The sequence below is a fragment of the Salvelinus namaycush genome, chromosome 3 (genome assembly GCF_016432855.1).
Source record: "Salvelinus namaycush isolate Seneca chromosome 3, SaNama_1.0, whole genome shotgun sequence".
NCBI lineage: Eukaryota > Metazoa > Chordata > Actinopteri > Salmoniformes > Salmonidae > Salvelinus > Salvelinus namaycush.
Window position 1 is genome coordinate 31825967 of NC_052309.1, and position 27159 is coordinate 31853125.

Consider the following 27159-nt stretch of genomic DNA (forward strand, 5'->3'; position numbering starts at 1 on the left):
TGCAATAATTTCCTAAACTCAATAGTCTGGAGAGCCCATGCAAAGCCAGGCGAGGACCTTCTGGTCTAAACCCAGGACTTTTGTACACTACTTCTAAACCAGCCCTTAAGCTGACACTCACAAAGTGATATGTGTTACAGCTGCTGCTTATCCTCCATGGTCCTGGTAACTGTCTGTGAAACTAGATCATTTACCTGATTTACACCACTTCAGATCACCGGCAAATGCAATTACACCATCCTTCAAACGGCGCACAAATCAGATTCCTATTCATTGACGTGCCTCTTATGTGGTATACTGTTGTAGACTATGGGAAATGGGGGGTTTATTGAAATCCTGCATTCGTTGAGTGCCTGCCTCTACTATATCCCCTTCTGCTATCTGCTATAGTAGGCCCATAAAATGTATCTGGTGACATTCTAGAACATTCTGGGCTTTAAATCAGATGTGATCTGCAGATCCGCTCTCTAATCATACTATGCACTCTCCTCCTCCACAGTATGATGTCATCATCAATCTGACCCAAAGTCTTTGGGACCTGGGACCTTGGGGCCAAGAGATTATGTTTTGGCCAGAAAAAAGCCCAGTGTAAGTGAATTTAGGCTAGAGCTTTCATCAACTCATATGGAGGAACTATTGTGGAATATCTGTCCATTTAAGTCTTTGGGACCTGAGACACAGGCCAAGAGATTAAGTTTTGGCCAGAGTGAATTTAGACCGTCTGTCCGAGTTTCAGGAACCTTAGTGGAATATCTGTACTTACTATAGTATTGCAAGTAAAGTTGGCCTTTGATAAGTAGAAAAACAATGCTAGAGTCTGTGTTTCTTGGCTAACTCATAGTTGGCAGTATCTTTTTCTGCTAGAAGAGTTAGGATGATGATTTTAATTGTTGTCTGATGTTTGTCTGATGATGGAACATAAGGAACCGTTAGTCTTTAAAAGAAAACAAATTCTATTTGAATCAAGGTCTGGAGGATGATGTGTCGCTTGGACTGTGACAGCTAGCGTTAACGTTTGCCTCCCCTGTCCCTGACTGACTGACCATCCTGGCTGACCATTTCCTGTATCACAGTGACGCATATGGAAACCCCACTGTGAGTCTGTCTTCCGCACCAGCAAGAAGAGTGGAATGCCTGTGTGAGCCCAGGGCCTGAGAGATAAGCTCCAGTTTACCCAGTCACTCCCCATCCCGTCCTGTCTAGTCTGGTCACAGATCTGTTTGTGCCATCTTGCCAACTCCTGTGTTGAGTTGCCAAAACAGCACAAACAGATCTGGGACCACCAGGCTACGTCCTGTCCAGTTGCTGCCTGGACAACAGGAAACCCCAGACAGAGAGAGAGACGGATATTATTTTTTATCTAACTGCTCTGTACCCCCCACATCCACCTGACTGGAAAACATTAGACTGCACTTCCTGGAACTCCAGAGGGGGCGGGCTAGGGGTGGAAATGAGACGTGTGTGTGTGTGTGTGTGTGTGTGTGTGTGTGTGTGTGTGTGTGTGTGTGTGTGTGTGTGTGTGTGTGTGTGTGTGTGTGTGTGTGTGTGTGTGTGTGTGTGTGCACACGCGTGTGTGGTGTGGAAATGAGACTTCTTTCCCTTTCAAAGGTCATTCATTCCTTCGTGATAGCAGTCGGCCACTGACTGACGGTACCACTGTGTCATTGCAGATGCCAACGGTTCTGACACTTGACCGGCCTGACTGGCCCCGGCCACTTATCTGTCATCGTCACTCCCTCTCCTGTCCCCCCGTGTAAATGAAATTAAAGAAGGCTGGGCTGGGGGCTGCCTTTCCTTCCCCTCACAATGCAGCCTGTTACCTCTTGGCTGCTGGCTTGGCTTGGCTGGCTGGTAACGCTGGTGTCCAGAAGCCACTGAGCCACACGTCCCCTGCCGATCTTTGATTTAAAACCTCATCTTCATTAAAAAGATAGATATGGACCAGAGTGCATTATTGTGATGAGGTACTCACACTGTGAGTTATTAATTAAACAATTAGTTAATGTAAACAAAGCAATCATTTCCGATCATTTCAGGAAGCCATTTCAACAGGACTCGAGATCAGAAGTGGGGTTACTAACAATGGTTCTCTCTGTGTGGACGTGTGTTTTCTGGCGTGTCAGCAGTATTCTGTGTAGAAACATGAATGTTTTAAGTTAAAAGTTGGAGTTTGGGTTAATGACTTTGGTCAAGCCTGTTGATCTTGGCTTTCACTGCTGGCTTCATTTGGCCGCCTGCAATCTAAATCTTGTTACTGTGGCTTCTCCTCCAAAACCCCCTATCCTGCAATGATTAGTCCATGATTCACTATTGTGAATATTACTTTCTTACCAAATGAGCACAAAAAAGAAAACTCTTGTCACAAAATGTTGTGTAGCCTTTCTCTTCTTCCTCAACATGACAGAAAGCCCATTCTACTTGGCAGCAGTATTTCTGTTTCTCTCCAAAGCTAGTGTTTCACATTATTTACACTTTGCTATCAATGAGAACCAGTCTCCAGAGCTTGTTGGAGGATTTACACATGGCCAAAAGTATGTGGACATCTGCTCGTCGAACATCTCATTGCAAACTCATGGGCATTAATATGGAGTTGGTCCCCCTTTGCTGTAATAACAGCCTCCACTCTTCTGGGAAGTCTTTCCACTAGATGTTCTTCAGGGACTTGCTAACATTCAGCCACAAGAGCATTAGTGAGGTTGGGCACTGATGTTGGGCGATTAGGCCTGTTTAGAATTTCAATGTATGCTGTAGTGTTAAGATTTCCCTTCGCTGGAACTAAGGTTCCTAGCCCGAACCATGAAAAACAGCCTCAGGCCATTATTCCTTCTCCACCAAACTTTACAGTTGGCACTATGCATTGGGGCAGGTAGCGTTCTCCTGGCATCTTCCAAACCTCCAGATTCATCTGTCAGACTGCCAGATGATGAAGCGTGATTCATCACTCCAGAGAACGGGTTTCCACTGCTCCAGAGTCCAATGGCGGCGAGCTAGGCTTGTGTATGGCAGCTCGGCCACGGAAACCCATTTCATGAATTTCCAGACAAACAGTTATTCTGCTGACGTTGCTTCCAGAGGCAATTTGGAACTCATTAGTAATTGTTGCAACTGAGGACATACCATTTTTACGTACAGCACTCTGTGGTCCTGTTCTGTGAGCTTGTGTGACCTACCAATTTGCGGCTGAGCCATTGTTGCACCGTGACGTTTCCACTTCACAATAACAGCACTTACAGTTGCCCGATGCAGCTCTGTTAGGCCATACATTTCACTAACTGACTTGTTGGAAAGGTGGCGTCCTCTGACGGTGCCACGTTTAAATTTTGCTGCCAATGTTTGTCTATGGAGATAGCATGACTGTGTGCTCGATTTTATATACCTGTCAGCAGCGGGTGTGGCTGAAATAGCCGAATCCACTAATTTGAAGGGGTGTCCACATACTTTTGTATATATGTGACCGACCGCCTCAAGTCGGTCTTATGTAGCAACATTTGAAATTGTATTTTTTTACATTGGATAAAAGTAGAGACTCAGAGCTAGAAAATGGTATATCATACACTGCAGTTGAGGAACAATGGGAAAGTTGATAAACTTGTAAACCCACTTCTGAGAAAATGGCCCTTGAATTTTTGGTACACCTACTGGAGAGCTCTTCTTTGTCTACACCCTTTCAGTATCGTTCACACCCTCTTAAGCCTTAGCCCCACCCATCTCTAAGGATTCACATGTGAGGCCATGTGGTAAACACACACTATATCAAATAAAATCTATGTTTATTTGTCACATGCAGAGGATACAGAAGATGTAAACGGTACAGTGATAGTACTTGCATAGTAGCAATATCAAAAACAGAAAGTGTCAAGATAAAAATATTTTATAAATATTTTATATTTTAAATGACGCTTACCCAACACACTTGTCTAAATTGATGAGTCATGTGAAGGAAATGCTATAACCACCCCTCACCCACATCTAGCTAAGTGGAAGGGTCACTATTGTCTAGACATGTACACATGTTCATTAAATACAATAGATGGCCTTAATCACCCCCAGATACACCTGCTAATTTGATGGGTCATGTAATAAACCAGCCAAAGTAGAAATTTTTGTTTAGACATGTAGCTAGCTAGCTAAACAATGAACCGGCATAACCCCAACTCATACTACTACCAATACAGACATTGTCATAGCTGTAGTATGAATCTGCAGGTGGTTAAACCTAACAAACTAGGTTCAACGTTAGCTAGTTAACATTAGGCTATAACTAGCAATGCAAATGGTTTTCTGATTCAAATAATATTGTAACACAGATCATACACATGACGTTAACTAGCGATCCAGCAAGCTAATGTTTGCTAGCTAACAAACAGTACACTTTAACTTGCGATGAAAATGACTTTCTGAAAAAAATGGAAACTTATATCTGGAAAATGTAGCTAGACTCTTAACCGTTTACAAGGATGAACGCTTCACGGCAGACTGGAGCCATTTAACTCCATTTTGTTTGTAGCTACATCTTGTTTGGCCAGCTTTGTGTCAAGTCACTCCGGTTCATACTGTCCATGGTGTGTGCAGAAAGTAGCCCATCACTTTTTCCTTCTGATCTGTCGATAGCACCAGCTAAATTTAGGGCATCAATGTTGAGAAAAGTAGCAAATCTTTGGTTGTTCTCAATGGCTAACTTTATATCTTTCAAAAATGGCGTGGTAGAAATGACTGTCAACACATACTGAACAGCTCACGTTATAGACAGAAGCCTGCTACATGGCAGACCAATCCAAACTTATCTCCCGGCATGTCCAGCCCATGCATTATCTCAGCCAATCATGGCCAGTGGGAAGGTTCTTGTCTATTTCCATGGCTAAACCAACTAGGCTTGTAATTTAACAATTTTATGGATGAAATACAAGTTTGTTATTAAGGCATATGAAGTTCACATGTTCCTGAAGGCATTTCTGCAAATAAAACGTGTTTTGATCAAAAATAAATGTTTACGTTCAAATGCTGCTCCTGTGAAGTAGTGACATGCGACATACGCCTAGTTTCTTGAAACGAGTCATTCGCTATCTCTCTCCATAGATTTGTTTTCTCTCTCTCTTACTCTCAGCCTTTCTCTCTCATCTCTCTTTTTCTCCCCCACTTTCTCTCCCTCTCACCATTTCAGTAACCCCTAAAAATAAGGAGTTGTCATTGTCTGTCAAAGGCTTAGCAAGTCAGGCCCAGATAACTTTGGAGTCAGGAAGCATTTGTCCCAACTGAGGATTTTAAATAGTTGGCTATTAATTCACAGCTTGTCTTCTTTGTGCTTTCCTTTGACTTATTTTAAATTGTGAAACATATGGTGAGGATAACTTTATGTGATTTATGAATACCCTGAAAGTAGGCTTAGGTAAGGGGTTTAGAAGTTACACACCCTGTAAGGTTCTATAATGTTACAGAAATGTATCAGTCATACAGTATTGAAGAACAGTTTTAAGACATGGTTTTATATGTTGTGTTGGAAGAGAAAAGTCAATTCGGTCTATCTCTTGCACTGTATCAAACATGTTGATCTCAGCATAGATAAATTTAGGCACTGAGGCTTTTCTTCAATGTTCTCCTTCCTATCACCCCTTTTTTATAGCCCAGCTAGCATCTGATAGCTGGCACCTCTCCTGGATAAAGCATGCCTCTGCTCTCCTCTGAGACTGGCGGACTGTTTGATGAGGATAAGATGAGATGATTCCCATTGAGCAGCTGCTCTGTCTTGGCCTTGAGGCTGCATGGCCAACTGTGCCACTATCTATCACTGCCCATGCCTGGCTCTATGTGAGACCGAACCCTCCTTTTGGACAGGGAAGGGTTGGCTACAGTAACACTGAGAGAGAGAAAGAGTGAGAGAGAGAGAGAGAGAGAGAGAGTAAGAGAGAGAGAGAGGGTTCCATTGTTAGGCCTCTTTATATGAGATGTGGAATGAGAAATAAACTCGTATTTGTTTTCTTTCAAATACTTTGAGCGTTCAATTAAGCCTGTCTGCCAGATGGACGGGGTTTACACATTTGGAATTATTCCATTGGCTCTAATGTGCCAGGCAAGCTCCATCAAGCACTATTTCAAATACTATTTGAACCCAGGTCTGGGGCCTCATTTGTAAACGTTGCGTATGCACAAAATATGCCCCAAAATATGTATGAGACAGTTTTCACGCAAGATTTGACATGAGAATGTGCTTATCCTCCCGCACACTGTAGACCATGGGTACGCACAGTTTCTAGTGGTTGAAGTATTGCATTGCAAGAAGGCAAAAGAAGCCTAGTAGTAGCCTTGTGCAAATGGGGAATATATGATGACATTCTTATTTATAACAAAAAACAGGTAGTTAAATATAATAACAAGATTTAATCATTTGCCGTTAGTAAGAAGAGATCAAAAATCTCTTTATTTTATCTTTGCATTCTAAAATAATTTGAAATAGGTATATAAAAACTCCTCACATTTTCTGACTGTGATGGTTTCATAGGGAACTCTTGAAATAGCCTATAGGCCTACAACAAGTTTGGATAGGCTACCATTCATCCCTTCTCTCATTTATTGGACCTACTTATTGAATTCCAACAATCTGTTTACAGGTCCACAAAAAATGTGCTATTGTTTTCATCTTTCAGAAATGGTCAGAATGGCTGTGTTCCAGACAGCCTTCCTTTCTCTGTATTATATTTGAATGTACTGTAAATGTTCACGTATTAGTTGGCTTGTTTTGCACACAGATTTATGTCATGGCTATGTGCGCAGGGACAAGCTGTAGTGAAGTCATGGTAAAAGGGAGGTGAGTGCTCCCAACGAGGAAAATTAGTTTATACAGTCCATATGGGTTTTATTCAGTTGGACTGGGAAGTAGAAGGAGAGCGTTACTGTATGTGGGGGACTGTGAATGGGAGATGTCCCAGAGTCCCACTTCAACTCCAAACATTAGTCATCTTAATGGAAATGGACTGAGCTTAAACACATCTGCCTCTCTCTCATTCACTCTCCTTTTATTCATCTCTCCCTCTCTTTCACTTTCCTTCTGTTACTCTTCCCCTATATGTTATATAATAACAATAAGAGCAATTGGCATGAATATGCCCCACATGACCTATAGGTCTGGCCTATATGCTGTCTTTGCCACTGTGCAGAGATGTAGGGGAGTTGTGAACTGTGTGTGTGTGTGTGTGTGTGTGTGTGTGTGTGTGTGTGTGTGTGTGTGTGTGTGTGTGTGAGTGTGAGTGTGAGTGTGAGTGTGAGTGTGCGTGTGCGTGTGCGTGTGTGTGTGTTAGTCTGTCAGTCTGTCTGTCAGTTTCTGTTTATACACATACAGTACACGCATCCCCAAACAACATCTTAATATGTCAATCTGTAATGTATTATGATGTAGTCGTTTTTTAACCTAACACAACTGATTTCATCACAGTCTTTATTCATAAACAAGTAGCTGTTAAAATCTTAAAATCTTCCATGTGATAATACATAATTTAGGCATGTATGGCCTCATTCTGTCTGTAGTGGATGCATCCACTGTAAAATGCACAGAGAAGTAAGTGATTATAGATTTTTAATGGCAGCCTGGGATCTTGGCAGAGCAAAGGCTAGTCCACTGGGAAATTCACTAGAGTTCACTTGACCTGACTGATGGAGAACCAATGCAAAGTTGATTAATGGGCATTTAAATGACTGGCTTTTGCTTGCTCTCACTCAAGCGGAGTAGTTAGGTCCTTTTTTTTTGACTGAAGGCAAACCACAATGTCTGTCTGCAGTCACTCTGTGTGCCAGCCAATCTGCCATGTTATTTTTTATAGCTTTGATATTTAATGTTTTACTGGAACTATTTGTCGTTTTATTGTGATTTTATTTTATTATGAAAAGAAAGTGTCCAGCGTACTTGCTATATAATATATATATATATAGAAATGTGTCATTTTTATTTTTGCAAGCTGAGCCATTTATGATTGTGTTATTGTAAAAAGAAAGCACACAGAGTTCCGAGTTCCGGGCTCCTTGCTTTATATAGAAGCATAGTTGAGTGCTGATGAAGTAAGTTAGGTCTCTGACTCCTTTCTCTGTGGTCCCGGCCTCAGCAACACTCTCCTTTTCATCCACAGAACCCCACTTTAAGAATGCTAAACCGCGCTGCGCCCCTGAGATTGTCTGAGGCTTGGCAGGCTTGGCAGGCACAGCCAGCCCGTACAAAGAGGTGATAGTCCCTGCAAAGTGCCCATCAATGGAGAAGTGCTTTAAGAGCCCAGAGGGGTGTAGGATTTCCATTCCAAATGAGCTCAGACTATTTGTTTGTGAGTGTGTGTTTGTTTGTAGGTGTGGATGTGAGCCAACGTGCCAGTGTATCTTGAATGTTTTGTGTGTGTGCGAGTGTGGATGTGTGTGTGGATGTGTGTGTTGTTTATAGGGTTATACAGAAGCCTGGTCTATCTCTTCTTGCCCAGGCTGTGCAGTAGTCTGTGCCCTCTGAGGTTGATGGCAGTCAGTCTAGTGTGTCATCAACACAGCGCTCTTTTTGTATCTGTCCACTGACTGGGCTGCTTTGTGCTGGAACGTTCCATGTGCCCCGGACCATTCCTGGTCATCCCTGGTAACAAGAACCCCCTGTGTCTTTGTTTGCTGATAATTTTAAAACAAACAATAAAAGCCTTTCAGATGGCGCCCTGATCACGTGGGGGATGAATCAGTAAAAGCTCTTCGTATTTGAGAGAGAGAGAGAGGTCTGGAAAGCCATCCGGGGCCTGTGGACCCACTGGAATGCTATAAGGCGGAAGCCTTCAATGGCCACAGTAACACAGACACAGTGCCAACCAGCCAGCCATTCAGCCATCAAAACAAATAAATGGATCTATGAATATTGTTGAATGATTGACCCTTGATGATGACAATTGCAACACCTGATGATGACAATTGCAACACCATATTATCACTGCATCACAATAGAGCTTCAATCTGAGTGGGAAATTGTTTCTATTGAATGGTAAGGACATTACAGGCATTAGTCAAAAGCATTACCACTTTACTAGTGGCCTTTCAAAAAGAAAGCAGCAGACTCTGAATGTGTGTTTTAATAATCTTTTTCAGGCATCCAATCAGGATCCAAGAAGTCTGGTATCCCTGCCCCCAGGGAGATTCCCCCCACCATGACCAGGGACCGTGTGTCGCTGAGGGACCAGCTGCGGACCTCCACGACCAAGAAGATGGTCCCCAGCGCCAGCACCTCCAGCCTGGCCACCCTGGCAGCCAAGCACCAGCGTGGCTCCACCACCACAAAGCCCAGGGTGGACGCCGAGGGCTCGGAGAGAGGCTTCCTGGAGTGCCAGGTGAAGGAGCTTCTGGCCGAGGCCAAGGCCAAGGAGTTTGAGATCAGCAAGCTGAGGATAGAGCTGCAGCGCTGCCGGGGGAAAGCCTCATTGTCTTCATCCCCCTCGCCTCACAACACCCCCTCCACCCCACCTGAGGGTGCCCCCGATCAGGGCCAAGGTCTATCCCAGCAGGCCACAGATGCCCAGGCCCTGGTGGGGGAGCTGAGGGAGAAGAACGGGAAGTTCCAGAGGGAGCTGGCAGCTCTGAGGGAGGAGAACCAGGCCCTGAAGGAGAAGCTTCTCTCCCTGGAAACTTCGCCTGCCTCTCCTCTGTCCAACAACACTACCACCACCACCAGCCCCTCCAAGCCCTCCGTCAACGGCCTCCCCTCAGACAACAACACTAGTCCCCCAGCCAAGTCACCCACACCCAGCCCGCTCAAAACCTCAGTCTCCTCCGGCAGTGACATCACCAAGGGCTCGCCCTCTCCGGACTCCTCAGAGTTTGAGAAGATCCCGTCGCAGTCTGACTCAGTGAGCAGCAGTGGTGTAGGGGTGGGGAAGGGTCCGGGTCGCGACCCCTCAGTGGAGAGCCTGACGGAGCAGATCCAGAAGATGGAGGAAAGTCAGCACAGTACGGCAGAGGAGCTCCAGGCAACACTACAGGAGCTGGCCGACCAACAGCAGGTGGTCCAGGAGCTGACGGCTGAGAATGAGCGCCTGGCCGAGGAGAAGGGCCTCCTACAGACGTCGCTGCAGCAGCAAAGGGAGAGGGTAGAGTTGCTGGCCCAGAAGAATGAGGCCCTGGCCGGGAAGCTGCAGGAGGTGGCCCAGGTCCAGAGCGGGGACGAGTCACGGGCGGCTGAGCTGGAGCAGCGCTACGCTGACCTGGTGGAGAGCTCTCACTTTGAGAGGGAGAAGCTGGTGGACATCCAGCAGCAGCTGACGGGGAGCCTGAGGACCCTGGAAGAGGAGCACCAGGAAACCCAGGGGCAGGTGAGGTCCCTCAGGCAGGAGAGGGATGACCTCCAAGGCCGGCTGGAGAAGGAGGTGGAGGCCGGGGGTGAGATGACGCGTGCGGCTGAGGAACACAGGGCTGCAACGGATGCCCTGAGGGTGGAGAACAGACGACTCAAAGCCCAGGTGGACCTAGAGAGACAGAAGGTTGGGGAGCTGAAGGCCATGCAGAGTGCTGGGGACAGCACAGAGCTGCAGAGGCTGCTGAAGGCGGCCCATTCTGAGAGAGACAGACTGGAGGGGGAGGTAACAGAGCTACGGCAGGAGCTGCTACAGGCCCAGACTGACACTGAACACGCACAGGGACTGCTGTCCAAGGTGGGTGGGACACCAAGCCATATAAAATAGAATAGAGTAGAAACTTTATTACTCACCAAGGTGGGTGGAATACCAATTTGCATCTCATCCTCGAGCAGTCGGGGTTCTGTGGGGTTCTGTGGGGTTATTTAAGATACTCTTTAGGTAGGGTTTCAGATGTTTTCGGAAGATGGGCAGGGACTTTCTTGTCCTAGCTTCAGGGGGATGCTGGTTCCACCAATGGGGTGCCAGGACAGAGCTTTGACTGGGCTGAGCGGGAGCTGCCCTCCCGTAGGGGTGGGAGTGCCAAGAGACCAGAGGATGCAGAACGAAGTGCTCGTGTTGGGGAGTAGGGTTTGAGCATAGCCTGAAGGTAAGGAGGGGCAGTTCCTCTTGCTGCTCTGTAGGCAAGTACCATGGTCTTGTAGTGGATACAAGCTTCCTACACAATACCTCATCTGCCATGATGGTTTGAATTAGGATAAATATTGTATTGCTAATGAAGACAGGCTTTGTGGCTATAGTTCAGCACTTTCCCTCACCACTCTCCAACGTATGAACTCATGTTCTATGAAATTGTTTTCATCTGCTTATAGGATCAGAGCTTGAGTGAGCAGTGGTTTTCCCCCACAACACCACACGTCAGCAGCCTGGGCTGTGTGGGTTTAGGGTCCCTTCTGTGGTTGTTGATGTGAACACGGGGTGTGTCCTAGTCAGCTGCCTCTGACTGATGTCATAACTAATTGACTCTACACTGGGGTGGTCCAGTCAGGGCAGACCTGGGTTCATACAGTATTTGTTTTCTTTCAAATACTTTTGCCCCGTTTCATTGAGCCTGCCTGTTGCAATGGAACCAATGGAATAGTCCCAAATGTTGAAACGCTGACCATCTGGCACACGTTGAATCAAACATTAAAACTATTTGAAAGAAAAGAATCCTATCTGAACCTTGGCAGGTCAAGTCGAGTGACATATGACTCAGGCTTCTGGCTCCTGACAAATGGGTGTGAGGGCGAGGCCGGTAAATAATGACTTCAGTCACTAACGTCATGCTCTACATACTGTAAGAAGACGTTCTGTGGAGAATGCATTGTGTCATCAATATCTTTTTTTAATACAATACATCATGCCTGGGGGCTTTCACAGTATGTGTCCCAGTAACCCAGCATGTATTGTAGCCTATGATGGAGCTGTACAGATGTAGGATCTTAATTTCAAATCAAATCGAATTTTATTAATCACATGGTTCGTAAACAACAGGTGTAGACTAACAGTGAAATGCTTACTTAGGGCCCTTCCCAACAATGCAGAGAGAAAGAAAATATAAAAAGTATAGAAAAGTAAAACGTAATAATACAAGTAATAATAAATACACAATGAGTAACAATAACTTGGCTATATCCAAAGGGTACCAGTACCATGTCGATATGCAGGGGTACGAGGACATTGAGGTATATATGTAAATTTCCAGTGCATTCGGAAAGTATTCAGACCCCTTGACTTTTTCCACATTTTGTTACGTTACAGCCATATTCTAATATTAGTTAGTTTTTACAGATTTTTACATATTTTTGCAACTGAAATGTAACATTTACATAAATATTCAGACCCTTTACTCAATACTTTGTTAAAGCACCTTTGGTATCGATCACAGTCTTCTTCTTGGGTATGACGCTATAAGCTTTGCACAAGCTTTGCACACCTGTATTTGTGGAGTTTCTCCCATTTTCCTCTGCAGATCCTCTCAAGCTCTGTCAGGTTGTATGGGGAGCGTTGCTGCTCAACTATTTTAAGGTCTCTCCAGAGATGTTTGATCGAGTTCAAGTCCGGGCTCTGGCTGGGCCACTAAAAGACATTCAGAGACTTGTCCCGAAGCCAATCCTGCGTTGTCTTGGCTGTGTGCTTAGGGTCGTGAACCTTCGCCCCAGTCTGAGGTCCTGAGCGCTCTGGAGCAGGTTTTTGTTAAGGATCTCTCTGTACTTTGCTCCGTTCATATTTCCCTCGATCCTGACTAGTCTCCTAGTCCCTACCGCTGAAAAACATCCCCACAGCATGATGCTGCCACCACCATGCTTTACCGTAGGGATGTTGTCAGGTTTCCTCCAGACGTGACGCTTGTCATTCAGGCTAAAGAGTTCAAACTTGGTTTCATCAGACCAGATAATCTTGTTTCTCATTGAGAGTCCTTTAGGTGCCTTTTTGCAAACTCCAAGCGGGCTGTCATGTGCCTTTTACTGAGTAGTGGCTTCCTTCTGACCACTCTACCATAAATGCCTGATTGGTGGAGTGCTGCAGAGATGGTTGTCCTTCTGGAAGGTTCTCCCATCTCCACAGAGGAACTCTAGAGCTCTGTCAGAGTGACCATTGGGTTCTCCCTGACCAAGGCCCTTCTCCCCCGATTGCTCAGTTTGGCCGTGTGGCCAGCTCTAGGAAGAGTCTTGGTGGTTCCAAATTTCTTCCATTTAAGATTGATGGAGACCACTATGTTCTTGGGGACCTTCAATGCTGCAGACATTTTTTGGTACCCTTCCCCAGATCTGGGCCTCGACACAATCCTGTCTCCTTCAAACTCATATCTTGGTTTTTGCTCTGACATGCACAGTCAACAGTGGGTCCTTATATAGACAGGTGTGTGCCTTTCCAAATAATGTCCAATCAATTGAATTTGCCACAGGTGGACTCCAATCAAGTTGTAGGAACATCTCAAGGATGATCAATGGGAACAGGATGCACATGAGCTCAATTTCGAGTCTCACAGCAAAGGGTCTGAATACTTATGTAAATAAGGTATTTTTGTTTACATTTTTTATAAATTAGCAAACATTTCTTAAAACCTGTTTTCGGTGGCGCAGTGGTCTAAGGCACTGCATCGCAGTGCTAGCTGTGCCACCAGAGACTCTGGATTCGAGCCCAGGCTCTGTCGCAGCCGACTGCAACCGGGAGGTCCATGGGGCGACGCACAATTGGCCTAGCGTCGTCCGGGTTAGGGAGGGTTTGGCCGGTAGGGATATCCTTGTCTCATCGCGCACTAGCGACTCCTGTGGCGGGCCGGGCGCAGTGCGCGCTGACCAGGTAGCTAGGTGTACGGTGTTTCCTCCGACACATTGGTGCGCCTGTCTTCCGGGTTGGATGCGTGCTGTGTTAAGAAGCAGTGTGGCTTGGTTGGGTTGTGTTTCGGAGGACGCATGGCTCTCGACCTTTGTCTCTCCCGAGCCCGTACGGGAGTTGTAGCGATGAGACAAGACAGTAACTACTAACAATTGGATACCACGAAATTGGGGAGAAAAAGGGGAGAAAATTAAAAATATTTTTAAAAAACTGTTTTCGCTTTGTCATTATGAGGTATTGTGTGTAGATTGTGGAGGATAAAAAAAAAATATATATATATTTCAAAATAAGGCTGTAACGTAACAAAAAGTGGAAAAAGTCAAGGGGTCTGAATACTTTCCGAATGCACTGTAACTAAGAATAAGTGACAGGTAATAAACAGTAGTAGCAGCGTATGTGAAGAGTCAAAAAAGTTAGTGCAAAAAAGGTCAATGCAGATAGTTAAATAGTTATCCAAATAGCTACCCAGACTAACTATTTAGCAGTCTTATGGCTTGGGGGTAAAAGCTGTTCAGGGTCCTGTTGGTTCCAGACTTGGTGTGTTGGTACTGCTTGCCGTGCGGTAGTAGAGAGAACAGTCTATGATTTGGGTGGCTGGTGTCTTTGACAATTTTTAGGGCCTTCCTCTGACACCGCCTGGTATAGAGGTCCTGAATGGCAGGAAGCTCGGCACCAGTGATGTACTGAGCTGTACGCACTACACTCTGTAGCGCCTTGTGATTGGATGCCAAGCAGTTGCCATACCAACGCTGTGATGCAGCGCGTCAAGATGCTCTCAATGGTGCAGCTGTAGAACTTTCTGAGGATCTGAGGACCCATGCCAAATCTTTTAAATCTCCTGAGGGGGAAGAGGTGTTGTCGTGCCCTCTTCACAACTGTGTTGGTGTGTGGCCCATGATAGATCCTTATGATGTGGACATCAAGGAACAGTGGACACCCGCTCCAGTACAGCCCTTTCAATGTGAATGGGGGCGTGCTCGGCCCTCCGTTTCCTGTAGTCCACGATCAGCTCCTTTGTCTTGCTGACGTTGAGAGAGAGGTTGTTGTCCTGGCACCACACTGCCAGGTCTTTGACCTCCTCTCAACAGACACTGGGAGACAAATTCACCTTTCAGCAGGACAATTGCCTAAATCACAAGGCCAAATATACACTGGAGTTGCTTACCAAGACAACCTTGAATGTTCCTGATTGGCCTAGTTACAGTTTTGACTTAATTCAGCTTGAAAATGTATGGAAAGACTTGAAAATGGCTGTCTATTGAATTAAGGGTAGAGGCGGTTTATGTACTCGCCGACATAGTTTCATCAGGGTGCCCTCACGTCGGCCTCTCTTGCGCCGCCTTTTTCTTTTTCGAGTCTAGGGGACTAGGGTCTGGTCCAGAGTGAGCATTATGTCCTGCACCTCTGACTCATTAAAGTAGAAATCTTCATCCAAATTGAGGTTAGTGATCACTGTTCTCATGTCAAGAAGCTCTTTTCGGTCATTGGAAACGATGGCGGAAACATTATGTACAAAAAAACACACACAATGATAGGGTTGGTCAAGAGCCCGATAAACGGCTGCTTTCCATTGCAGTGCCATTTTAGATAATTTGAGCCAGTTTGCTACAGTAGGAATAATCCTGCAGCAACAGGACATGTGAATTATTATGTGGATTATAATCAATTTACATTTTTCTAGGGGTTGATACATTTTTTCAAGTCTGAAATTGAAAAGTGGAAATTACAAACTTCATAAGCCTTTTTAAGCCTCAAATACACTAGAAGTTAAACATTTCCTGCATTGCAAGTTCTCCTGCAACAGGATGATCAAATGAAGATGCTACATCTGTAGTAGGGAATGCATGGGTGATTGAGGTTACTGTCAATAGTGTATCAGGAAGTGTATTACCTGCAGCAGGAGACAAGGGCTCAAGACACTAAACTGTAAAATCAATGATTCATCATCACCTTTATACCCAGGAGCCAGTTACACTGTAGTGTAGGCTTTGCTATCAGATTGGCTTTAGAGGAGTTCCTACTAAACTCTTGTGCCAATGAGTCTCTGTGGACACTAGCAGGGCTGACGTCCAACAGTTTTTAACAGCTTTTTATCTTTTATTACGTCAGACTACAATAGAGTATTAGCAGTTACAGACAGAGCGTCATACAGATCTAACGCTGTGGTTACAATAAGGGATGTGTCAATGTCAGTTATGCTAAGTGATAAGCACACATGTTTAGATGTGTTAATGGTTAAGTAACCCTTAACTATCTAGTGATTAGGCAAAGATTTATGAATTAACTGTCAAATACAATCACAAAACTTCTGAGGACATGGAATGATAAATGAAGCACACACAATAGGCCTAATTCTGTCGAACCTCTGCATTCACACCTGCTTTATGTAAAGGCCTTTTGTATTCTCCTTTCATCTTTAATATAGAGGAAACAGGTACATGAATGGACATTGAAAAAGTGGGTACACTGTCACTACAGACACAGGGCCATTTTATGGTGGCAGCCAACAGGACACCTGTAGAAAGAGGCCTGTTGATGGATGTTTGGACTAACCAATCAGGCCATCTCTTAAATGGCTCTATTTGTGATAACCAATCAGGTCATCTCTTACTATGTCTCGCCATGTGACTAACCAATCAGATCATCTCTTACTATGTCCCAGGCTGAGGCTGAGTGCAAGCAGGTGGCAGAGCGAGCCGTAAGGCTTGAGGAAGCGCTGAGTGGCCATGTCAGTGCCCTGGAGAAGGGGGGGCAGCAGGCCGACGGCCAAATCAAGGACCTGAAGGAGACCATCTTTGAGCTGGAGGACCAGGTGGAGCAGCAGAGAGCCGTCCACCTCCACACCAACCAGACCATCCTGGACCTAGAGCGTACGTTCCCTAGTTAGTGTATATATCACCAGTCTACTACTACTCTACCACCTCCATCCTGGACCTGGAGAGTACAACTGTCATCAACTGTCCTCAACCTAACCTCAGGGGTTTTTACTTGTTACAGAAGCACAGCACTCCTAAACACATAGGGCCGGTTTCCCTGACCCAGATTAAGCCAACACCTGGACTAAATAGCATGTGCTCAAAATATTTTTTTTGTCCGGGAATGGGCTTATTCAGAGTACATCACCAGTGTGGCTCTGTTTGAGGGGAGCAGGAAGGTCTCTCAGCTGGGGCTGACAAATTGGAGCTGCTGTCTGAAGCACCAGATCTACTGCTTAGCTCCACTACATTGACAGATACAGATGTCTGAGTATTGGCCTGGCAGGGTTTTCCACTGATTCACTGTGACCTTGCAGGCTGGCTGGCTGGCTTCTGGCTAGCTGGTTAGGTCTATTAGAGGCTTTCTCCCACTGAGCCCTAAATGCTGAGATAACATGCAGATTGTCTCCCTACCAGGATCCTCAGCACAGCAGGCAGGCAGGCAGGCAGGCAGGCAGGCAGGCAGGCAGGCAGGCAGGCAGGCAGGCAGGCAGGCAGGCAGGCAGGCAGGCAGGCAGGCAGGCAGGCAGGCAGGCAGACAGACAGACAGACAGACAGACAGACAGACAGACAGACAGACAGACAGACAGACAGACAGACAGACAGACAGACAGACAGACAGACAGACAGACAGACAGACAGACAGACAGACAGACAGACAGACAGACAGACAGACAGACAGACAGACAGACAGACAGACAGATAGATAGATAGATAGATAGATAGATAGATAGATAGATGCAGGCAGTTTATTACGAGCACATCTGTCTCTGTCCTACAGACCTGTTTGTGCAGTTTAGTAAAAAACAATGTTAGAACTAAATATTTGTAGCGGTCAGTATGCATTGTTTGAGTTATTTTATTTGGTTAAATCAAATTTTAATTTCATGTTTGGTTAAATCAAATTTTAATTTGATGCTAATGCGAGTGTAGCGAAATGCTTTTGCTTCTAGTTCCAACAGTGCAGTAATATCTAACAAGTAATCTAACAATTCCCCAACAACTACATAATACACACAAATCTAAAGGGGTGAATGAGAATATGTACATTTGAAGTCAGAAGTTTACATAGACCTTAGCCAAATACATTTAAATACAGTTTTTCACAATTCCTGACATTTAATCAGATTAAAAATTCCCTGTCTTGGGTCAGTTGGGATCACCACTTTATTTTAAGGATGTGAAATGTAATAATAGTAGAGAGAATGATTTATTTCAGTTTTTATTTCTTTCATCACATTCCCAGTCGGTCAGAAGTTTACATACACTCAATTAGTATATGGTAGCATTGCCTTTAAATTTTTTAACTTGGGTCAAACGTTTTGGGTAGCCTTCCACAAGCTTCCCACAATAAGTTGGGTGAATCTTGGCCCATTCCTCCTGACAGAGCTGGTGTAACTGAGTCAGGTTTGTAGGCCTCCTTGCTCGCACACGCTTTTTCAGTTCTGCCCACACATTTTCTATAGCATCGAGGTCAGGGCTTTGTGGTGGTCACTCCAATACCTTGACTTTATTGTCCTTAAGCCATTTTGCCACAACTTTGGAAGTATGTTTGGGGTCATTGTCCATTTGGAAGACCCATTTGCGACCAAGCTTTAACTTCCTGACTGATGTCTTGAGATGTTGCTTCAATATATCCACATTATTTTCCTGCCTCATGATGCCATCTATTTTGTGAAGTGCACCAGTCCCTCCTGCAGCAAGCACCCCCACAACAAAGCACCGCGCTTCATGGTTGGGATGGTGTTCTTCGTCTTGCTGTAACGCCTCTCCTCTTTGTCTGATGATGAGGAATAGGAATCATTGGACCAACACGCAGCGTGGTAAGTGTTCATACTACTTTAATAAAATAAACTGAACACTGAATAACAACAAAACAACAAAGAGAGAGAACGAAATGACGAAACAGTTCTGTAAGGTGAAAACACACAAAACAGAAAACAACTACCCACAAACACAGGTGGGAACAGGCTACCTAAGTATGGTTCTCAATCAGAGACAACGATTGACAGCTGCCTCTGATTGGGAACCATACCAGGCCAAATACATAGAACAAGACAACATAGAACACAACATAGAATGCCCACCCCAACTCACGCCCTGACCAACCAAAATAGAGACATAAAAAGGATCTCTAAGGTCAGGGCCTGACAGTACCCCCCCCAAAGGTGCGGACTCCGGCCGCAAAACCTAAACCTATAGGGGAGGGTCTGGGTGGGCATCTATCCGCGGTGGCGGCTCTGGTGCGGGATGTGGACCCCGCTCCACCTTAGTCTTGGCCCACTTAGGTGGCGCCTCTGGAGCGGGGACCCTTACCACCGACCCCGGACTGGGGACCCTCGCAGCGGGCCCCGGACAGGAGGGCGACTCTGGCTGCTCCGGACAGGAGGGAGACTCTGGCTGCTCCGGACAGGAGGGAGACTCTGGCTGCTCCGGATAGGAGGGCGACGCTGGAGGCTTCGGACTGGAGGGCGTCGCTGGAGGCTCCGGACAGGAGGGCGTCGCTGGAGGTTCCGGACAGGAGGGCGACGCTGGAGGCTCCGGACTAGAGGGCGTCGCTGAAGGCTCCGGACTGGAGGGCGTCGCTGGAGGCTCCGGACTGAAGGGCGTTGCTGGAGGCCTCGTGCCATAACTCCTCACTGGAGGCTTCGTGCCATGGATCATCACTGGAGGCTTCGTGCCATGGATCATCACTGGAGGCTTCGTGCCCTGGATCATCACTGGAGGCTTCGTGCCATGGATCATCACTGGAGGCTTCGTGCCATGGATCATCACTGGAGGCTTCGTGCCATGGATCACCACTGGAAGCTTCGTGCCATGGATCATCACTGGAGGCTTCTTGCCATGGATCATCACTGGAGGCTTCGTGCCATGGATCATCACTGGAGGCTTCTTGCCATGGATCATCACTGGAGGCTTTGTGCCATGGATCATCACTGGAGGCTTCGTGCCATGGATCATCACTGGAGGCTTCGTGCCATGGATCACCACTGGAGGCTTCGTGCCATGGATCATCACTGGAGGCTTCGTGCCATGGATCATCACAAGAGGCCTGGCTCTGGGAGAAGGCACAGGACTCACCAGGCTGGTGAGACATGCAGGAGGGTTAGGGCTTAGCACAGGCACAGGACTCACCAGGCTGGGGAGACATGCGGGAGGTCTTGTCCTTGGCCGAGGCACTGGATGCACTGGGCCGTGGAGGCGCACTGGAGGTCTCGATCAACGAGCCTGCACAACCCGTCCTGGCTCGATGCCCACTCTAGCCCGGCCGATGCGAGGAGCTGCGATGTAGCGCACCGGGCTATGAACATGTACTGGAGACACCGTGAGCTCCACCACATAACACGGTGCCTGACCAGTACGACGCTCCACCCGGTAAGCACGGGGAGTTGGCTCAGGTCTCCTACCTGACTCCGCCAATCTCCCCATGTGCCCCCTCCCAAAAGAAAATTCTGGGGCTGCCTCTCGTGCACCTCTCCTCGAGCTAACTCCTCGTAGCGTCGCCGCTCCGCTTTGGCTGCCTCCAGCTCCTCTTTAGGACGGCGATACTCTCCCGGCTGTACCCAGGGTCCCTTGCCGTCCAAGATTTCCTCCCATGTCCAGGAGTCCATTCCACGCTGCTTGGTCCTCTTTTGGTGGGTAGTTCTGTAACGCCTCTCCTCTTCGTCTGATGATGAGGAATAGGAATCATCGGACCAACACGCAGTGTGGTAAGTGTTCATACTACTTTAATAAAATAAACTGAACACTGAATAACAACAAAACAACAAAGAGAGAGAACGAAACGACGAAACAGTTCTGTAAGGTGAAAACACACAAAACAGAAAACAACTACCCACAAACACAGGTGGGAACAGGCTACCTAAGTATGGTTCTCAATCAGAGACAACGATTGACAGCTGCCTCTGATTGGGAACCATACCAGGCCAAACACATAGAACTAGACAACATAGAACACAACATAGAATGCCCACCCCAACTCACGCCCTGACCAACCAAAATAGAGACATAAAAATGATCTCTAAGGTCAGGGCGTGACACTTGCAAGCCTCCCCCTTTTTCCTCCAAACATAACAATGGCCATTATGGCCAAACAGTTCTACTTTTGTTTCATCAGACCAGAGGACATTTCTCCAAAAGTACAATCTTTGTCCCCATGTGCAGTTGCAAACCGTAGTCTGGCTTTTTTATGGCGGTTTTGGAGCAGTGGCTTCTTCCTTGCTGAGTGGCCTTTCAGGTTATGTCGATATAGGACTCGTTTTACTGTGGATATAGATACTTTTGTACCTGTTTCCTCCAGTATCTTCACAAGGTCCTTTGCTGTTGTTCTGGGATTAATATGCACTTTTCGCAACAAAGTACGTTCATCTCTAGGAGAACAAACGCGTCTCCTTTCTGAGTGGTATGACGGCTGCGTGGTCCCATGGTGTTTATACTTGCGCACTATTGTTTATACAGATGACTGTGGTACCTTCAGACGTTTGGAAATTGCTCCCAAGGATGAACCAGACTTGTGGGGGTCTACAAATGTTTTTCGGAGGTCTTGGCTGATTTCTTTTGATTTTCCCATGATGTCAAGCAAAGACGCACTGAGTTCGAAGGTAGGCCTTGAAATACATCCACAGGTACACCTCCAATTAACTCAAATGATGTCAATTAGCCTATCAGAAGCTTTTCTGGAATTTTCCAAGCTGTTTAAAAGCACAGTCAACTTAGTGTATGTAAACTTCTGACACACTGGAATTGTGATACAGTGAATTATAAGTGAAATAATCTGTCTGTAAACAATTGTTGGAAACATTACTTGTGTCATGCACAAAGTAGATGTCCTAACTGACTTGCCAAAACTATAGTTTGTTAACAAGAAATTTGTGGAGTGATTGAAAACAAGTTTTAATGACTCCAACCTAAGTAAACTTCCGACTTCAACTGTACATATAAGTATATGGATGAGCGATGGCCGAGCGGCATAGGTAAGGTGCAGTAGATGGTATAAAATACAGTATATACATGTGATATGAGTAATGTAAGATATGTAAACATTATTAAAGTGCCATTATTTAAAGTGGCATTGTTTAAAGTGACTGGTGATCCGTTTATTAAAGTGTCCAGTGATTGGACCTCAATGTAGGCAGCAACCTCTCTGAGTTAGTGATTGCTGTTTAGCAGTCTGATGACCCTCTGGAGAGCCTTGCGGTTGTGGGCAGTGCAGTTGCCGTACCAGGCTGTGATACAGCCCGACAGGATACTCTCGATTTTGCATCTGTAAAAGTTTGTCAGGGTTTTGGGTGACAAGCCACATTTCTTCAGCCTCCTGAGGCGCTGTTGCGCCTTCTTCACCACACTGTCTGTGTGGGTGGACCATTTCAGTTTGTGTATGCCCAGGAACTTAAAACTTTCCACCTTCTCCACTACTGTCCCTTCGATGTGGATGGGGGATGTTCCCTCTGCTGTTTCCTGAAGTCCACGATCATCTCCTTTGTTTTGTTGACGTTGAGTGAGAAGTTGTTTTCCTGACACCACACTCCGAGTGCCCTCACCTCCTCCCTGTAGGCCGTTTCGTCGTTGTTGGTAATCAGGCCCACCACTGTTGTGTCGTCTGCAAACTTGATGATTGAGTTCGAGGCGTACATGGCCACGCAGTCGTGGGTGAACAGGGAGTACAGGAGAGGGCTGAGCACACACCCTTGTGGGGCCCCAGTGTTGAGGGTCAGTGGAGTGGAGATGTACACTCATTGCATATATCCATGGTGAGACTAGCGACATGTTGATTAAGTATGAGTTATGGATATAGCAATGCAGATTTAACTGATAGCAGGCTCATAATAAGCATAATAACCAAATAATGAGAAACACGTTTTGAATGGATATATGCAATGAGTGTACAAAACATTAGGAACACCTTCCTAATATTAAGTTGCACCCCCTTTTTCCCTCAGAACAGCCTCAATTCATCAAGGTATGGACTCTATAAGGTGTCGAAAGCGTTCCACAGGGATTCTGGCCCATGTTGACTCCATTCTTCCCACAGTTGTGTCAAGTTGGCTCAATGTCCATTGGGTGGTGGACCATTCTTGATACAAACGGGAAACTGTTGAGCGTGAAAAACCCAGCAGCATTGCAGTTCTTGACACACTCAAACCGGTTTGCCTGGCATCTACTACCATACCCCGTTCAAAGGCACTTAAATATTTTGTCTTGTCCATTCACCCTCTGAATTGTATACATACACCATCCATGTCTCAATTGTCTCCAGGCTTGAAAATCCTGTCTCCTCCCCTTCATCTACACTGATTGAAGTGGATTTAACATGTGACATCAATAAGGGATCAGAGCTTTCACCTGGATTCACCTGGTCAGTCTATGTCATGGAAAGAGCAGGTGTTCTTAATGTTTTGTACACTCAGTGTAGTAGCCATGTAGTACCACTAATATAAGAGGCAGTGTTAGATGTACTGTACACATTAATCAGACTAAGATATGGCTGCAGCTCCTCCAGTTATGATATGCGCCTCTCACGGATGTATTCTGTGGTTGATGTTTTCAAAGTAATGGCATATATTTGTCTGTCTTTATAGACCAACTCAAGAAGCTGGAGGAGCAGAAGTCGGAAGTGGAGAAGCAGCTGAAGATCTTAAGTAAACAGATGAAGGTAGGAGTGATCTGACTGTTAGTGGTTTTATACTTTTGGGTGCTTTGCTGGTGGTTAAGATGGTCAAGGTTTGTAACTGCTATGATGTAAAGACAATCATAATGCTTATGGTATACTGTGTGTGTGTGTGTGTGTGTGTGTTCAGGATGAGACGGAGGAGTGGCGGCGGTTCCAGGCAGACCTCCAGACAGCCGTGGTGGTGGCCAACGACATCAAGGTAGAGGCCCAGCAGGAGATCCGCTCTCTGAGGAGGAGGTTACAGGAGGAGCAGGGGCGCAGCGCCAAGCTCTCATCAGACCTGGAGCAGCAGAAGGGAGTCAAGTACGTACCGTATGGCTGGGAGGGTTTAGTACATACAGCAGGGCAATTCAATTATGGTCCTCGAGGGCCGAAAAACACTTCTGGTTTTTGTTTCTACCTGATATTTGCATTTACTCATCTCATGTCCCAGGTCTAAATCCGTCCCTGATTAGAAGGGAAGAATGAAACCCAGAAGTGTAAATGGCCTTAAGGGGCCAGATTTGAAAAGACCTAAAGTATACCTACTGTACTCATCCCTCGCGCCTCTATCCAACATCCAATCTCTTACCCCTTTCCCTAGCCTTTCCCCTCTCGCTCCCTCTCAGCACTGGGCCCTATCTACTCTGTCCTGGAGCTGCTGCTACTCTTGGGCTTGCCATATCCCACTGATTGTGCGAGTGTTCAATATAGTGGTCAGTATCATATAGGAGACCGTATGGGAGGCTACAGGGAGCAGAGCTGGAAGGAACATTTTGAATTTCAATACGCCATTAATCGGTTCCCTTTTAAGAGGCTTCCCCAAAAATTCAGATTTGACGCCATGGTACCTTATGATGCTCAACATTTTGGGGTTTGCATTGAAACAAGGTGATGCTAGCTATCAATAAGGATATGAGTCCAATAATAATATCTTAATAACCAAATCCTTGGATTTTCAAGCCTCAAATCCTGGGATTGCCTGCCAATCTTTGCTAAAAGAGGATTGGCAGGCAGTCCCCTCCTGCAGTATCTCTGTCTGTCCATCTGGTTCCTGCTGCAATATTCTGACTGCTCTACCAGTCTGTCTACCACTCACCACCACCAACTGTAACACACTGGGCTAGCAGTGGACCCTAGCACTTCACTGAGACAAGCTGTGCTATCTGAATAGTGTAGCACTAATATAGTGGTCTAAGCTCTACCTAGAAAGGCTGCTGCCGAGATAGCATTGACAGCAGCGCTAAACTTTTTGAGTCAGTTCTCGTCAAAATATAAATTGAGACAGACACTTTAGGAGCCATAGCATAAATCCTCTGTTGTGTTTCATGTGGCTACCTGTACACCACGGGTGGGCGACATATAGCCCGCAGGCCAGATCCGGCCCGCGAGCCCATTCAATCTGGCCCGGGGTAGGTTTGAGTAAAACAAATATAATTTGGGGCAACTATTGAACGTCTAAACTATGTAGAAAGTATGTTGAAATTATAATAGACCTATACGTTTTCAAATGAAGACCCTTTCTTTGGCCCAAAAATTGCTTTTGAATTTTTTTCTCCCGATATTGCCCTCGAGACTAAATGATTGCCCACCCCTGCTGTACAACATGGCCTGTTGTGCCAGGGAAAGCTCAGCCCATTGGTCCTGTGTCTCCTGTGCAGTGACAGTGGCAGTGACAGTATGATGAGAGGCAAATTAGGCCAGGATTGTTAATACTATACATACAGAGCTCATCAGTTAGTTTCTAATATAGCTTGCCTGACATAAAACATGTAAACGTGTAAATTATAACGTAAAGAAGAATGCAGTACTTTACTTTCCCCGTACGTACCTGCGACGTACCAGACCAGAAGCTTCCCTCCTCCCTGAGATCGTTTGTTCTCTCAAGGATGTCCCTCTCTCAGACATGGCTCCTTATAGAAAGCCCAGGTGAGTCCACTGCACTGCGAGCTCAATGAATGCTGCCTTTAGAGGGAATGCTACTGCTGATCTAGAACTTCTGACTTTCCTTCCTGCACTGCTTCCGCTGCTTCTCACTGATTGTCTGTCTGGTTCGCTGACTAGCTGACTGACAGCTGCACAAACTATTAGTAGTCTGTGTCCTTTCATTTGGGTGGGCTGGGGTTTGCTTTGCTTAATTTCCACTGTAAAAAAAACCCTGCTACTAAACTTTTATTATGGTACTTGGCGCCACCTGCTGTTCTGTTGAATCAGTCATTTACCTAGCCTCTTGGTTCCTCTGGAGAATTGTCTTGTAGTATGACATGGAATGATTTATTTGTACTCATGCTATCTCTTCTTGATCAAATAAACAACATTTGGTCTGTATAGCATTGTATACTGATCTCAGACATGTAGAAGGAACTCAGATCAGATTTTGATTTCATTAGCCAGTTAAGAGACGCATGGTGAGAGAGATAGAAGAACAGAGAGGACAGAGCCTTAACTGCAGTGTCTTTAGAAAAAGACACCACTCCGGTTGTGCTACATACAGTATACATGTCCAATGCAAGTACATAGCTTTTTAAGAGGGTATATTTCCTATTTATTACAATTCATGTTGTCTGTGTTTCGGTCTTGTTTTTCAGACTCGGGGCTGGAGCCAGTTTTGATACCAAGACTGCAGTAGAGGGGCGGTAAAAAAGTCCACCCACATAACATCAGGACCCTCTGAAGACAGACTGACAGTATTATTGTACACAGTTGCTTTGATCGGTATTACCATACAAACTTTTCCATCATCTGGTATGTCATTCTGATGGGTTTATTAGCAAGGTTGATTGACCAGTACAGATGCAATATTTGCCCCAGACAGACAGACAGAGTCAGACTGTAGTTTACTGTTAAACTTCCAAATGAACGCATCTTTCTCCGTGAGATCTTTCAAAAATTCTGTACACATTTTTATCTCTATTGTTTGCAATGTTTTCAGTGGTATTTGTTTTTGGGAAGCTCTCCTCTCTATCGGTCAAGAGATGATCTGATATGATAGGAGGAGTTTCTGTTACTGATTCCGATTTGCTTTTAGACACTTAAATTGCCTCAGTGGTGAATATTCACTTACTCAATGTGTTGCTAAATATTATGAAAATGAGACACATTTTTTGTTCAGTTCTCTGAGGGTTGACTAAAACCAATAGCTGGAAACTGCCAGCTATTACTATGAGTCAGATTCATGTTGTAAGTTAGGTTTCATTACTACATTATGGGCCAAGTACAACTTTGAAAAGCCAAACAGACAAACTTTTCAAGTTATTTTTGTTGTTCAGAGTTGGTATTATTGGTCTTTTGGTAGATTACTGTTCTAATACTCATTTTGTTCAAGTTTCCTATCAGTTCTGCACCTGTGGTTATTATTATGATCCGTTTCTTCTAACTGACAGTTTGGAATATCTATTACTTAAAAAAGCTTGGATGATATATATTTTTTTAATTATGGTAATAACCAACAATCAGTTCACTTTAAGTGTGTGAGATTATTCATGGCTACAAAAAAATGTGTCATGTGCTCTCGTGTACATAATGTGAATCTGATAATATGTTGTGATAATTGACCACTAGATGGCGGTATTTAACAGAATATCAAGAACGTTAAAGTATCAAGAACCTGCGATGGTCAGTGGTCCTAGGTTGTGTGTGTAATCATCTGGCTACTGTTTAAGTTCAGCTCACCCGTTTGAGTTCTGCCTCCAGACAACAACACTGAATCACAGACGGTATATTATTACATTATCACTGATCATTATCACGTCATCACTAATAATGTCCACACAGGAAGGCCGCCGTGCATTTAAGCCAT

General features: G+C 45.4%; 1 protein-coding gene across 1 annotated transcript in view; it reads left to right on the top strand.

Annotated features, from left to right (window-relative positions):
- The window catches only part of specc1 (sperm antigen with calponin homology and coiled-coil domains 1), a 98454-nt gene that overhangs the window by 12486 nt on the left and 58809 nt on the right, over window positions 1–27159 (top strand). The window contains exons 2-5 of the mRNA XM_038975597.1: window positions 9094–10649; window positions 16399–16606; window positions 23290–23363; window positions 23509–23684. Of these exons, the coding sequence (XP_038831525.1) occupies window positions 9094–10649; window positions 16399–16606; window positions 23290–23363; window positions 23509–23684 (2014 nt within the window). The remainder of the gene's footprint in view (window positions 1–9093; window positions 10650–16398; window positions 16607–23289; window positions 23364–23508; window positions 23685–27159) is intronic.